The sequence below is a fragment of the Crocodylus siamensis genome, chromosome 4 (assembly GCF_052110815.1).
Source record: "Crocodylus siamensis isolate JL-2025a chromosome 4, ASM5211081v1, whole genome shotgun sequence".
In the NCBI taxonomy this organism is placed as follows: domain Eukaryota; kingdom Metazoa; phylum Chordata; order Crocodylia; family Crocodylidae; genus Crocodylus; species Crocodylus siamensis.
In genome coordinates, this window is record NC_143398.1 from 161,367,071 (window position 1) to 161,381,596 (window position 14,526).

The 14,526-nt window shown below is 46.0% G+C and overlaps 1 protein-coding gene across 1 annotated transcript in view; it reads right to left on the reverse strand.

Moving 5' to 3' along the window:
* SKAP1 (src kinase associated phosphoprotein 1) overlaps window positions 1-14,526 on the reverse strand; it is a 245,351-nt gene that overhangs the window by 40,055 nt on the left and 190,770 nt on the right. The window contains exon 9 of the mRNA XM_090044642.1: window positions 13,111-13,293. Coding sequence (XP_089900768.1) covers window positions 13,111-13,293 — 183 coding nt within the window. The remainder of the gene's footprint in view (window positions 1-13,110; window positions 13,294-14,526) is intronic.

The following is a 14,526-nucleotide window of genomic DNA, read 5'->3' on the forward strand; positions in this document are numbered from 1 at the left end:
CTGCAGATCAATCAGAGGCAGTTCATTATGGAGAAACTTTCCAAGGAGCCTCTGGAGCTCACAATCCCAAAAGAGAAAACGAATGATGCGTATGACTCCTTTTGGAACTAAACAGCAAAGCCACTGAATTAGCTTTCCCCCAAGAGGTGACATGTGCTCACACAATAAATGACTCTAGCCGCTTCCTGGAAATATGGAATTAGCTATTGCTCCTTGTACTCTTAGAAAGAGATGCTCAGATTCTGTGGTGTACATGCAACCGTCTAGGTACAGGAAGAGACATGGTAGGATAGCCCAGGTATATATGTTCTACAACTCAGTTTCCCCAGCAACAGTGGGGATATACCCATCTACCTCAGAGATAAATTGCTTAATTCCCAAGAAGCTGGATGTGACACTTGGATATAAATTATTGGAGAACATCACTAGATAACAGACCTTGTTTTACCTGAACCCTGTGGGACCATCCCCTGTGCATATATGTGGAATGGTAATATATAGGAGGTATCTATCTAATAAAACAGCACCAAAAAAGAAAGAGGAACACAAGACCAAAAACTACATGTAACCTGTATGTGTATATATGTGCCTGCATATACATGCACAGGTATTCCTTTTTTTTGCATTTCTTGTTACCAGGCTGGGCTGCTCATACTAACATGGTTCAGATAAGTGAGGTTCTTTTGAAACTAGAAGGTAGCCACTGCTAATGTGTGTCACCTGGAAGTTACAGGGAGGTCTGTCAAGAATCAGAGAGGATCCTAGTTTCAATCTATACAGCCAATGAGAAAATACAGAACCTGCAACTGGAAAGGGACAAAGTACACCAAAGTACCATGTACAAGTGAAGCCTAATCCTTGGAGATGAATAAACTCAGGAATTCAGCAAGATGGGTCCATTCCAAACTCTCTTTCCCCCAGTTGTATCCTGATCTACTTGCAACAAAAGCATTCACACATTTGGGCCCTGGGATGGCTGGTTTACTGTCTCCAACACAAACATCCTCTCTTCCAACTCTTCCATCTGAAACGTGATCTCTCTTTCCATCCCCCTGTTGTGAAAAAAATTCCCCTGTTCTACAACTGTAGCCAAGTGAAAGAACCCAGTTGCAACAGTTAAATGATGCAGCTGCCCTGACAGAGATACAACTCTGACAAACCAAAGCTCTGCTGATACTAACAAGGAACTCAGGAAAGCAACCCACAAAGCTGCCTGGTGTCAAATGGAACAAAACTTTCTAAAGAGAACTTTTAAAAAGGGCCTCAGCCACTTCAGCAGTAAAACTGGAGAGCCCTTGCCAGGGGCAGGTTCTAAGAGTAGCTCAGAGGGATGGATGGCTGCATGGGCAGAACACGGTAATTAACAGTAAGGTTTCTTGATTAAGGATGGGACTCTACTGTCACTTGAAAAGCCATGGAAGGCCAAAGTCTGGAGCTGGATATACAAGTAGGATGAAGTAGTCAGTAAGGCATTTGTAACCCATTCCCTGTGGCAGAGGATATGGGCAAATGGTTGATTCCAGAGACTAAAAATCAAACACTCTACCAGCATCAGAAAAACAATTCTCCATGCTGCAGATCTGAGGTTGCCACATGTCAAGTAGCTTAGAATACCCATTACTGAATCATCTGAGGGCTTTGCAAGCTTTGGTGCATTTAAACTCACAATATTCCATCTGCTAAGTGACTTGCCCTAGGTCACACAAGAAGTCTCTGGCAATCCAGAGTCCCAGACTAGTGCCTTCTTGGGACTCTTAAAAGGAGGGATATTTACTTTGCTAAGACAGTTATCCCCCAAAATGACATCTCCCATGTCTACGGGGGAGCAGAAGGGTTTGGGAGAGACCTTGTTTCCCCTAGCGCCCCCCAGCATAACAAGGAATAACAGCCACAAGTTGTTGGAGAGTAGGTTTAGATTAGACATCCGTAAGAACTACTTCACAGTCAGGGCAGCTAGGATCTGGAACCGACTTCCAAGGGAAGTGGTGCTGGCTCCTACCCTGGGGGTCTTTAAGAGGAGGCTGGATGCCTACCTAGCTGGGATCATTTAAGCCCAGTTTTTGTTTTCCTCCTGCCCTGGCAGGGGTTCGGACTTGAAGATCTATAAGGTCCCTTCCGACCTTACTTCTATGATTCTATGTTTTAGGTTTGATAGGTTAACTCCCCTTAGCAAAGCAGAGCCTGAAAGACTAAGGTCTGGATTAGAAAGTAGGGAGTACTGTTAAACTGTTAACTGTCCTTTACCTTTGCCATCCATGGGTTTAGCAGAGTTGTACCTTGGTCACCTGAAGACTGTAAGGTGCACTCCAATAGGAACAGAGAAAACTGACTGGGACTCTGTGTGTTGTGGCAACGTCCAGAACCTGAAGGAATTACCCCAAACAAAGCCCTGCTGCTGTATGCTTTGAGTATTCCCCAGTGTCTAGTGACGGTTTCACAAAATGTACAGTATGCAGGTCATGCCCTCCAACTGATTAAAGACTCAAGGAATTTGAAAACAACCCTTGGAAAGACATCTAGCAAGAGGCACCATCCTGCAACAATATACTGCAGACAAGCTGGCCTGGAAGCTTTCTGGGGCAGGGATTAACTTCTCACTATGAGTGGGAACAGAACCTAATACAGTGGAGTCCTGGTCTCTGACTGAGACCTCTACATGCTACTGTAACACAAAAGACCTGTGCCAGGCACACAGATACAGTTACAAGTCCACCCACCTACCCCATGTGCATCCCCCAATTACCCCCAACATACTCATGATTGCAACCCATTACTGATACCCTGTGTTCCCCAATTACCCCATCCTCCTACACTCCCTCATTAGTTACACTTCAAGTCCCAACACCATGTGCCCTGATTACATCATCCACTTGTCACCTACCCTCACCTATGCCTACAAACATGGCTGCATCCCCATGCACTGCACTGTGTGCCCAACTGCAATCACCCTTACCTTAGGTACACAGCCAGCCCCCTACAATCTGTGTCCTCACTTACTCCTTGTGGGCATCCCTGCTGTACTCTGAGCTGGGCTGGCCTTACACTACTTTTTCCCCACACCACTTTCTACCTCCCTTCCCCCCTCCCACACTTCCTGGGAAACTGTCAGCCAGCATTGTCACAGGAAAATATATTACACTAAAGAAATGCTCCCCTTGGAATGTAATTTTCAATATGAAAAAAAGCTTGCACGAATTATGATAAACAAATCAGATCCTCTCTCCTCTTTTTCTGCCTTGTGATGTGGGCTGTTCAGCTAACTCCCCCTTCCTCCTCCCCCAACCTTCCTAGCAGCAGCCCAGGCTGCTCTGCAGTGCTGGGTAGTGAAGTGTGTACTAACATTCCCATGGAGAGTTATCTGTCTCGCTTTCTCTCTGCTTTACTGGAAACCCCTCCAGAGAGCGAAGCTGGTTCCTGTTGCCATCACAGCTGCTACAGCCTCACATTTACAGCCTCTAATGGGTTCAGATGGCTTGCTGGAGCTCAGCCCCTTGTCCCCAAAGAAAGCTCAACTTTACTCATGTCTCCTGGCATACTCCAGTCAAGGCTGCCCTATCTAGCAAACAGCTGCCAGGCAGGGCAGGAGAGGGCACCTGCTTTTCAGAACATCTCTCTCCTGCTGCCATGCTGATCGTAGCCCACTTTTCCCAGTTGCTTTTCTCATACTTGATGGAGTGTAGCATGTTTTAACTAGAAATGCTCCCTTTCCCTCTCTCAATACACATACATTGGAACAACTAATTAATGAGACAGTCATCCAGTGGTTCAGAGGTGACTACAGAGCATCTGGGCTCTTGGGTTTCATTTCAACTGAGGACTGTGTAGGGTTGCAGGTAGAGAGGACTATGTAACAGGAGTTCTGGGTTCTATCTCCAGATAAGTAGAAGCAAGCACGGAGAACGGGCTGGTGCAAGGAGTTGGGAGCCAGGAGTGGCAGGTACTTCTCCTGGCTCTGATAAAGGGGGGTGGAAGATGGGGGGCAGGGCGGGGGGGGGGGGGCGGCAGAGCAGTTAAAGCAAGGACCAGAGCCAGGATTGCTGGCTCTTGCTGACTGCCACTGAGTCATGTAAGTCATGTCCCGAGCACTTGTCCCAATTCCTCCTTTGGTAAAAACAAATGGGATAATGGATCCTGCTTTGAATCCTCTGAGAAAAGTCTGCACAGAGGGGTACTGTGTTTTCAGTGGATACTGCCAGCCTGCATTACTCTTTATGAAGACCCCTGGGCAGGTTTCAGCAAAGAGAAAGCAGTCAGTCCTACTTCTCTGCCTTCTCCTGGACTTCACTGGGGGCTGGTACCAACCCTAGCTCCTCACCTAAATAGACATTAGCATGGAGGAGAGATGGGGTGTTTCCAAGAACTATCCCTTTTCTGCATGGCAGATGAACAGATCAGCAGGCTGTGCTAGCATTGCATTCAGGAGGTATAACTATAGCACGTGTAGGAATAATAATGGATGCACCCTTAATTTACCTAGCCTGGACACCTCCAGGAGTCCAGCCATGTCAACATGAATTGCACACACCTGTCTTGAGTAGGCTTATCCAATCATCTATATAAACTATGGATATAGACTGTGTATAGATATAGTCTATATCATAGGTTGCATGACACAGAGTGGAAAGCTGACAGCCACTTTCTAGTGGGATGTTTCTATGTTCAAGCAAGACTAAATTTTATGGAGAAAAGGTTATAAACAGATGTCACCAAGCAAAGCAGATCATCTGTGGTGGGATGTGTCCTGCCACAGCTGATCAGCCTCAATGGATGAAACACACAGCCCGGTGTCCTGCATCAGGCAGGGACCTAATCTTGCAGGACAATGGGTGACATGTTTCCCACTTAGAGATGTGCCTTAGAGATTCCCTAGGGCATATCTCCGTAGAGAAAGCTGGTGTTTGCCACTTGCAACTACATGCTCAGACAATTTCTGGGGCAAGTCTAAGTGGGGAATCCCAGCTTTTCCCATGTACAGAGATGCATCTCAGAGATTGCCTGGGAAATCTCTAAGTGGGAAAAGCTAAACAGGCACTCCTGGGGCTCAAGGGTCCCAATTCTGCACAGGAATTCCTGGGGTGCTCAGAAACACATGTCCAGGGTAGCTGAAGAGCTGCCCATGCTCTTGCACCAAAAAACAAACAAGTCTGCTACAAAAAAGCAGCAGAAACTACTACCACTGTTGTTGTGGTACAATATTTGGGCATTTATGGGGTGACAAAGGGTATGGATGTCTGTTTGCTTGGCTTTTGTGCTGCCAAAAAGTCTTTTATGGCAGCATAAAGGTGATATCTGTTTCCACCCCAAGCCAACTTTGTTGGCAGCATAATGTTCAATGTCACTCACCCTGCCTAAAAGCAGGACCCCCAGCAGCTTGCACATGTCTCCCCATCTCACCTGCACGGCAAACTAGAATCTGCATTCTGCTCAGCACCCTACCAGACACTGGCAATCCAGGTATGGGAGTCAGGGCTTCCTCTCTCCTTTGAGACACACTGCTCACACAACGCACAAAGCCACTCACATAATGCTAGTATGTTAGTGGCCTTGCAATTCCACGGGCTTCAGGATTGCTCTGGAATATGGGCAACCTCTGCTTCATGTACAGTACCTGTGTCACTGCAGAGGTAGCAAGCTAGCCTGAATGACTCTGAGATCCTGCCTCACACGTTGCTGGCATGTTCCATGCCTTGGTGCTAGTCAACAAGCAGCAGACTGAACAAGTGGAACAGATACTATGCTGAAGCATTAATATCACAATTAAATGGCAACCTCCCCCAGCTGTACAGTGCCCTGTAAGGGGCCATGATAGAAGGATGCTTTTAGGAAGGAAGGAAACTCATGCTTCACCCTAGATTTTCCTCAGGAAGATGATGCTGGGAGGCAGGTTGCTGGCATGGCTTCCCTTAAACTGAGGACAACAGGCTCTAGTCACCCTACTGCTTTGCTTTCACCAACCCTTCAGTTGTTGTTGGAGGGAGGGCTGCCTTCTTCCTGTCTAATACACAGGAACAAGAATCCTGATGGATGGCACTGCTGGCTGGATCCACTGAAGTTGGTGCGTGCTGACAATTCACCCTCTTCACCCTCTATGGTCCCACAGAAGTAACTAAATGGTTTAAAACACAAAAGAGTTTTGTGACCAGTGTTGTGCCATTAGACACAATGGCTGACAGGGCGTGACTGAGATTATGGAAGGAAACATTATGTGCAGTCAGGTGCTCTAAAATGGACCTGGATCCCCACAAAGACCATCCAAGAGGGGCAGATCTAGATCGGTCAACATGGTCATGCCTGAATCTCCTGTGCATGCAAACTGGAAGATCAAAAACAAACATGATCAAATGGGGCTACTCTAATGAGACAAATATATGAGAGTACAGGGAAGAGCAGATTATGGAGCGCGTGCTCATTTGCCAACGCCTTGGCAAGACCCGTATGAAGGAGGACGTTGCTGCAGCAACAGAAGATACTGCTTGTGCACGATTCTGGACAAACATCCAGTTTACGACAAGAAGACAACCCTCTTCAACTCAGAGCAGGGAGCATGGATGATGGTGGGGGCAGCAAGTGAACACCTGACTCAGGTCCCTCCTCCCAAATAAGTCTGGCTATAGCCAAGAGCATGTAGACTCCCTGAGCAGCAATTATAGCAAAATCTTTGGCTGCATCTTCCAAACCTTAAATATAATAGGGCCTCACTGATTCAGAGGTCACTTCTTACTCCAGGCCTCATCAGATTAGCCAAGGACACTGTTGAGGGATGGTCAAACAGAGCCCAGGTTCCAGCTCTTGCACTCAGCTGGGGCATAGCTGTGGATCAAACTTCTGCAAGGGCCTGGACACATAACTCACACATGTAGCCGACATTTACATTGGTTCTGTATACCAGCTGATCTACAACAAACAGACGACTGGCTATTTCTGGGTTGCTACTCGCAGCAGACATTATTATTATAGTAGATTGCCACTAGTTGATGGGAAAACAAGTAATTGCCTGTGCCTATGGCAGAAGTCTCCTCCATGACAATTCTGGGCACATGACACAAAAGTTTAAGTTTAATTACACCAGTATAATTTTACCCTTGATTTTCCCCAGAGTAATTCTACATGGCATTCAAGTAAATTATAGTGATGAAGGGCTGTGTGTCTGGTGTCTACTCCCTGTCCACTCTTTGCCCAAGATAGAGCCAGCCCAAGCAGCTGCATCAGTATCCATCCAGATCAGAAAAAAACAACCCCAGGGTGCTACTGTTATGGACCCCTGTGTATACTATCAGCATATTTTGAGACAGCTCTATTGATACAGAGAGGTCCTGTGTACACCGCAGCTCTTAGCCTCATGGAGAACAGGCCCCTTAAATCAGTTATCGCTAGTAAGTAGGTTCAAAGAGATCAACTTGAAAAAAGAAAGCAGAAGCCTTTTGGGGACATCAGTGGTCATTTGATCTCATGCAAGGAGATTGGATGTTACCGTGTCAGAAGAGAAAAATAAAAATACACCTGGCAGGGTCTGAGGCAAAACCCTGAGGGTTTCCTCTGACTGTGCTGCTTCCCTCCATCATTGCACCCCTCCAGCCAGAAATCTAACAGCTACCTCAAAGACTGGATGTGCTGCTCTTCAGGGAAATGCCTTCCCTCACGTGGCTGGAATCCAAACTTGAATCCCTGTGAATCCTTGGAAGGAATGGCTATTCCCCCCTGAGTTCCAAAAGACTAAGGAACTGGCCCCTACCCCTTCCTTTTTCCAGCCAGTGCTACAAAGCCAATGGGTCTGTGCACCCCCTGCTGCTGTGCCGGAGAAGCCTGGGTGAGGGGTAGATTCTCAGAGGAGCTGTGTTTTAATGTAGCAATTTGATTCAATTTTCCACTCTATAAAATTACCCATCACTGCTCGTTGCTTCCTAACAGACACCTTCACTCTTAATTTAACAATCCTATCGAATTCTGCCAGGGAAATTGGAAAAATTTATCACCTGTGAAATTTTATTTTTCCTTGGTTGTATCTGTTTTTGTAAAACTTCATTAACAACGATGACTTGCTGAGGAAATTATCTCTCTTCCCCCCCTAGTTTTTTTTTCCCTCTTCACTATTTTTTTTTTAAACTTGGGGCATGAGAAAACTAGCTCAACCTTGGCAGAGACTGTCACTTGCAGAGTAAAGAAATCCCCCATCACACAGAGGTTGTGGGGGGAAGCAAGGCTGGACACAGCAGGTGCTTCTTTACTGAGCTACGTGAAATGCTGGCATGGTCTGTGTTATGGCAGTGTCAGAGCACCTTGCCATTATTAATGGATTCACCCTCCCAAGAGCCAAGTGAGACAGTGCAGGGCTATTACCTCAGTTTTACAGGTGCGGAAGCAAGGCTAAATGACTTGCCCAAGGTCACATAGGAAACTTGTGACAGACCAAATACTTGAACCTGGTTCTTCCAAGGTGTAGGCTACTGCTCTATCTACTGCATGCCTCCCTTCCCCTGTACAACTTCTTCTCTTTATGATCTACCAAATACCTTACCTTCTATAATGCAAGCCACATACTGCTGGACAGCAGCAACACTGTGGCTGGGTTGTGTAAATCTCTTCCTTTCTTGAAGAAGGGTGAGCAGGAGCAGATCCACTTAAGGGAGGAGAAGACCAGACAGTGGCTGGTGGACTTAAGTGCTGAGCTCTTCATTGGAATGGTAATGATGCTTCTTACACCTTCCATGGTTGCATGGTATGGTGGAGTGCAGACAGCACTTGCACCATGGTGGTATGGCCACATCATACAGGTTCTCTTACAAACAGAGTTTCTCCATGACAAGACATGACTAGTCTGGCAACAGCTCCATCTACTCTTCAGACCAGGAATGCTGACAAAGTGCACCTTCACTCCTCCTGACAGCTGCTAAAGATGACAGACCTGTGACAGGCAACATCTATGCTGGGTGCAGTTATAGAAAGTCTGGGATCCAGAAAACTCCTTTCACTTTCCACGACCCTTACAGGATGCCTAATAGCTACAAGCTCTGTCTCTTCCATGCAGCCTCTAAGTGATACTTGTTCTCAGCAGAACTCAGCAGGAGCAGGTTCTGCTGCAAGTTGCAGAAGAGATGCACAACACACAAGCCTGGAGAGCAGAAGTGAGGCTATCCTGGATCTCAAACTCCCTGCCACTTTGGCTAGCAAAGCTGGGATGTGGGAGTTGGAACTGTGTCCTAGCTCAAATAAGGGGCCCACTGTCTGAAATGCTTAGCTATCTCACTTATCCTGCCAGGGTTAAGTGTATTCCAGACAGCCCCATTGTTTTCTTATGAGGGAGCCCATTTTGTCACAACCCTAGCAGCTGTATTTGCACCAGTGCATTCTGGGACTATAAGACACCTTCTCCGTGATGTCTAGTCCAGACCACTTGAAGAAAGGAACACCAGTGAATAGCCACACATGAAGCAGGGAATTGTGGGATACAGGTGATTCAATCAGTGCAGCTGCAATGTTTTATGCTTCCCATCTACACACAGGGGAGTAGGAGGAGAAAAATATGGACTGCACCATTGGAGCTGGAACAGACCTCATTACTTGCAAAATGCCGGAACGCAAGAATATGGCAATGCAGAAGCTTGAAAAGGTATTGTGAGGACAGGGTGCTTGAGGTGCTACACGTTGCAGTGTTTTCTGTGATTCCAGGATTCAAGAGATGGGAGATTGTTTGCAGTATGAAGGACATTGATTCAGGTTAACCCAGGCCCTAAATACTGTACTATGTTGCATACCACATATCCCCAGATAAGACATGCACCTTGTTTTTTTGGAAGGCTGAATGTACAAAAACCACATTTTTCAGACTCAGGGCCTAGAGATGGCTTTTTCATGGAGAAGTAGTATTGTGAGATGGCTGCCAGCTTCTCTCTTGGCCAGTAAGCTGACAGCAGCTGGGAAAGGGTTAACACTGCACTCCACCCTTCCTGCTTGCTTGCTGAGAGAAGCTGGGAGCCATTTTGCAACACAGCATCTTCATGCTTCTATTCCAGCGAAGAAAGCAATGCACCTCAATTTTGGAGGGCAGATTTTTGAGAAAAAAGTATGTGTGGTATGTGAGTAAATACAGCTACTCTCTTGTACAAGCAAAGCTAAAGAGTTGATAGAAATGACACATACAGAGCATGTCAACCAACATACAATGGAAGAAAGGGTTGGATTTGGATTTCTATCGTCGCCCTACAGTGCTCTGCAGCCTGCCCCCCTGTGGCACTGTGCTACTACAGCACAAGAGCTGGACAGTGGGACTGATGGAAACCCAGATGTGAAATAAGTTCCCTGGGATGAGCTGGAAAGACACAAATGGCAAAGCAGCAGGAATGGCAGAGAAAGATTTAATCATCTCAGGCATCATTAGCAGTACACGTAAGGAACCTTGGGGCCTGATTCTTCCCCACTTTGCAGCCTGTGGACTTGGCTCTCTACTTCCCTGTGCCTTGTCAGCTGTCTGAACCAGTACAGCATTTTCCAGCCACTTTGCAGTAGTATATATTAGCACTAAGGACACCAGCAAGGGAGAATGTGGTTCACGGTCTTCCTTGACACCTGTGTGCTACCAAGGTCAGGGCGGCAGCATTTTAAATCCACCTTACATCTTTATCAACCTTGTCAGAGACATTACAAGACAGTGGAGGATCTTTAAAGTGATCAGACCTGCTGTTTCTTGGGAATACTGCTGCCAAAGCAGGCAAAACTTTAAAAAATGACCTATTTACAGATGGAAAATCCTAGACACCAACCCAGTCACCAGATCCTCACTGTTCAAAGGTTCTTCTACTCTTGCTGTTTCTCTATCTGCAGTCATAATCCTCAGTTTGTGGCACAACAATTCACAGCTACCGAAATGTTTATGGTGGCTGTAAATCGATAATGATTTCAAAAGAGGGGCCAAGAAGCTGGGTGCTGGAGGGGAGAGAGCCCTGGGAACAGACACAGTGGGGCATATAAATGTCACAGCTGAGGATTTAGTCCCATGGTCCTCAGATTTTTCCCTACCTGGAATGCCCTCCTCTGGTCTATGCAGGATTTCCCATCCCATTCTGAAATATGGGAAGGGCAAGCAGTTCGCAACCTCCAGGTGGAGAACCAGTGAATTAGCCCAATGCACCTCAATGCCAGACACAAATTGCATAACAAAAATTCTGCTCTCCCAACCCCACACACAACAATGCTGATTTCTGTGGGACTATATGGGTGTCACACAGAACAGAGTTTGGCTCCTGCGTTGTGCCAAAACTCCATACTTGGCTGCACCAGTAACAACCTCCCTTCTACAATCACTAACCCTGTCTGCAGCTGCCAAGGAAATTGCTTATCAATGGGCAAGGGTGGCAGGACACTATCAGTGGATTTTGTGCCTTTATTCTTAAACCAAAGGCCTTGGGCTCTTGGACAAACTGCGACACATTCCTCCTTACACCTGGGCAGGCACAATCATCTATGGGGAGGGGCAGAGAGTTTAGGGCCTGATCCTGACCAGAACCTTAGGTAAAACCTCCCTTAAGTCTTGCATAAGCAGCCACCAGGAGCCTGGGAGTTTATTTATGGTATTGGGGTAAGGATCCATCAGGGCTGATTCCAACCTCCTCTTCCCTCCCTTGCCACTACAGAGACTGGGAAACTTGGGTCTGCTTCCTCCAGTGGCTACCAGATCAATGCAAAATAGATACAGGAAGGTCAGTGTAAGTCCTGAATCTAGGTTTCATGAACATGGGTGCAATGGAAGGCATTTTCTCATCATATTTCTGGGCAAAACCCTTCCCCCATGTTGCTGGAATAACATATTCTAAGAATCTGTAAAGAATCTGAGTGGCATGTGCCTGAGAAATAGGGCTTAACCAACATCATCCCTGGCCCCCTGGGAGCCTGCTGGGTGCACGGCTGTTTCTCCAGCCTTACTGCCTGAATGGTGTGTCTGGTATTAGGCTCAGGGGCAGGTTACGTGGTGCTGTTTATGGTAACAATTAAGAGCACTGCAGAGCATGTTGCCCTCCCATGGCTTTGCTCCTGGCTCTTATACCTTCTAAAGCAAGCAGTTACAAGTCAAAACATTGGAGTTCTTGGCTTTGCACTTGAGCAATCTTTTCCAGGTGGACTGCATGCTTAGAGCCCACTGCACTTTTGGGCAAAAAGGGCCTATCTTTAACATCACTATTTTATCATCTTTGCCAGACTGGAAGCCACGTCAGCAACATAGATCCCCTGCTCAGAATGGATTAATATGGGCATTGTTATCATCAACTACAGAGGCTATAGAGTCCACCACATGACTCCTGAGCTGAACCCAAGAACATACAGTTTCACTAGCACATATCTTCTAGATCAGTGACTCTCAACCAGGGTGCCATAGCACCTAGACTTTGAAGTCTGGAGTCTGCAAGCAAGAGAGGAACAATGAACAAAACCCCGGTTACAGTTCACTCTCACTTTCAGCATCTGTTCTCTGCTGCTGTGACACAGGAGACTGGGCAAGATGGATCTATGGTCTAACCTAGTAAATGGCAATTCTTATGTTCTTATATATGTTCTTGGGGTGCTGGGAGACCATTTCAAGGATGCTGTGGGCTGCTACATAATATTAGCGCAGTTACGTGTGCAAATACCTACACATGATTCACAAGATAAACCCAGAGATTTCAAACAGGAACCTATACTTTCAAAACCATTCTGATCTGTTCCACACCTCCTGATTCTTTCCAGCAGAGTAATTATTCTACTGTTTTTCCACAGTTAAAACGAGTGAAAGGTATGAGCTGGCATTTTCTAAGGCGTACCATGAGTCTAAAAATGTTGGGAACCACTCTTCTAAGAAAGAGTGGTTACTTTGATCTGAGAGACTCAACATTGTTTTTTTTTTAAAAAAAAAAGCACCTTAGGAGTAAAATCCATAACCTGTGGACTGCACTGAACTAAGAATGGGACCAGCTGGATTGTAAACACTCCAAATTTAGTAGTTTTGCCATAACCCTGCTTTTAGCACTTTTGTTATTCCAACAAAAGCATTTCCCTCATGGGAGAACAATACCTCTCTGCTCATTCAGCAGTCTGGACTCTATAGAAACCAGCCTGGAAGCAGTTTAATACTTTGCACACCTGGTAGAACCTCATAGATGTCATCCTCCTCTTCACCACCAGCTGCTATCACCTCCTCCTCCTCCATATTCAGGATAGCATTGTGTACTGCTGTGTTTGGAGTGTCAAAGCTGTCAATGTCGTCGTAAGTTTCTTCCTCCTCCTCCTCTTCCTCATCATATGGAATGGTGAAGGAGTTCATGTCTGGCAGAAAGGAAAGTGAAAAAGAATGAGCCAGAGAAAACCAAGCTATTAGGTTAAATGGTGTTATTTGGAGAGTGCACCAATGTTTATCCAAGAACCAGGCTAGCCTTGCTCAGTGCTCATCATCATAAATCTGATTCAACAGTAAAAGCCATCAGAATTGGGCTGTCCCCTTTAGATGTCCATGGGTGACTGGCCCAGAACATGCAAAGAGAATACCGGGTAAAGACTGTTAACAGGGGATAGAAAGCCCTGGGGACCTGGAGGAAATCTGCAGGGTATAATTCCAGTCACCGGACACTTTGCAGAGTACATACCTCCCTAGAGCAGTGTTTCTCAACCTTTTAAGTAGCAAGTACCCCCTTACTTCTGAAAAATTTCAGAAGTACCCCAACACTCAATTTTCCAGGGGATTTTATATTTACAGACTAATGTGTGCCATATGTTAGAAGATGGGCTGTGTATATAAGGCCATGACATGACAGATGTCTGATCTGATGTGGGTAGGGTTGCCACCTTTTACACCAGGGGTGCACAACTCAAGTATGTACCTGGTCTAGAGGTGATGCTGGCCAAAACTAGGACGACTGAACACCAAATTATTACTGGGGAATTTAAAGCACCGCACAATGTGCAGTGCACTAAATTTTTTACCATAGTTTTGAGAGGAGGAAGGGACAAAAGAGAGAGAGAGAGTTGGGGTACCTGTTTACCCCCTGCCTCTGTCTCGTATACCCCCAGGGGTACATGTACCACAGGTTGAGAAACTATGCCCTAGAGCACCAAGGAAATGCTACACAGTCACTGGGCTCACTGTGGAAAGTATAATGCAGTAATTCCCAATCAGGGTGCCATGGGCTACCATATAATATTTGTATTGTTAGGTGTTCAAACAAAATAAACCCAGAGATTTCAAACAGGAATCCATAATGTCAAAAATCCTCTGATCTGTTGTGGGTTTTCTGAGTTCTCTGCAATAGAATAATTGCTCTATTATTTTTCTGTGGTCAAAAAAGCAAGTGAAGGCTTTGAGGTAGCATTTTCCAAGGGGGACCTTGAGTCTAAAGATGGTGAAAACCACTGGTATAACGAAACTCTTTTAACAGCACAACCAAGATTTTAACCAACAGATCAGAACGTATCAAGGGGTACAAAACAACAAAGGTGTCTTCAATTCCCAGGAAGTTTACACACCTACCACTGGGTTCAGATCTCAGTTAGGCTGGGGTAAAC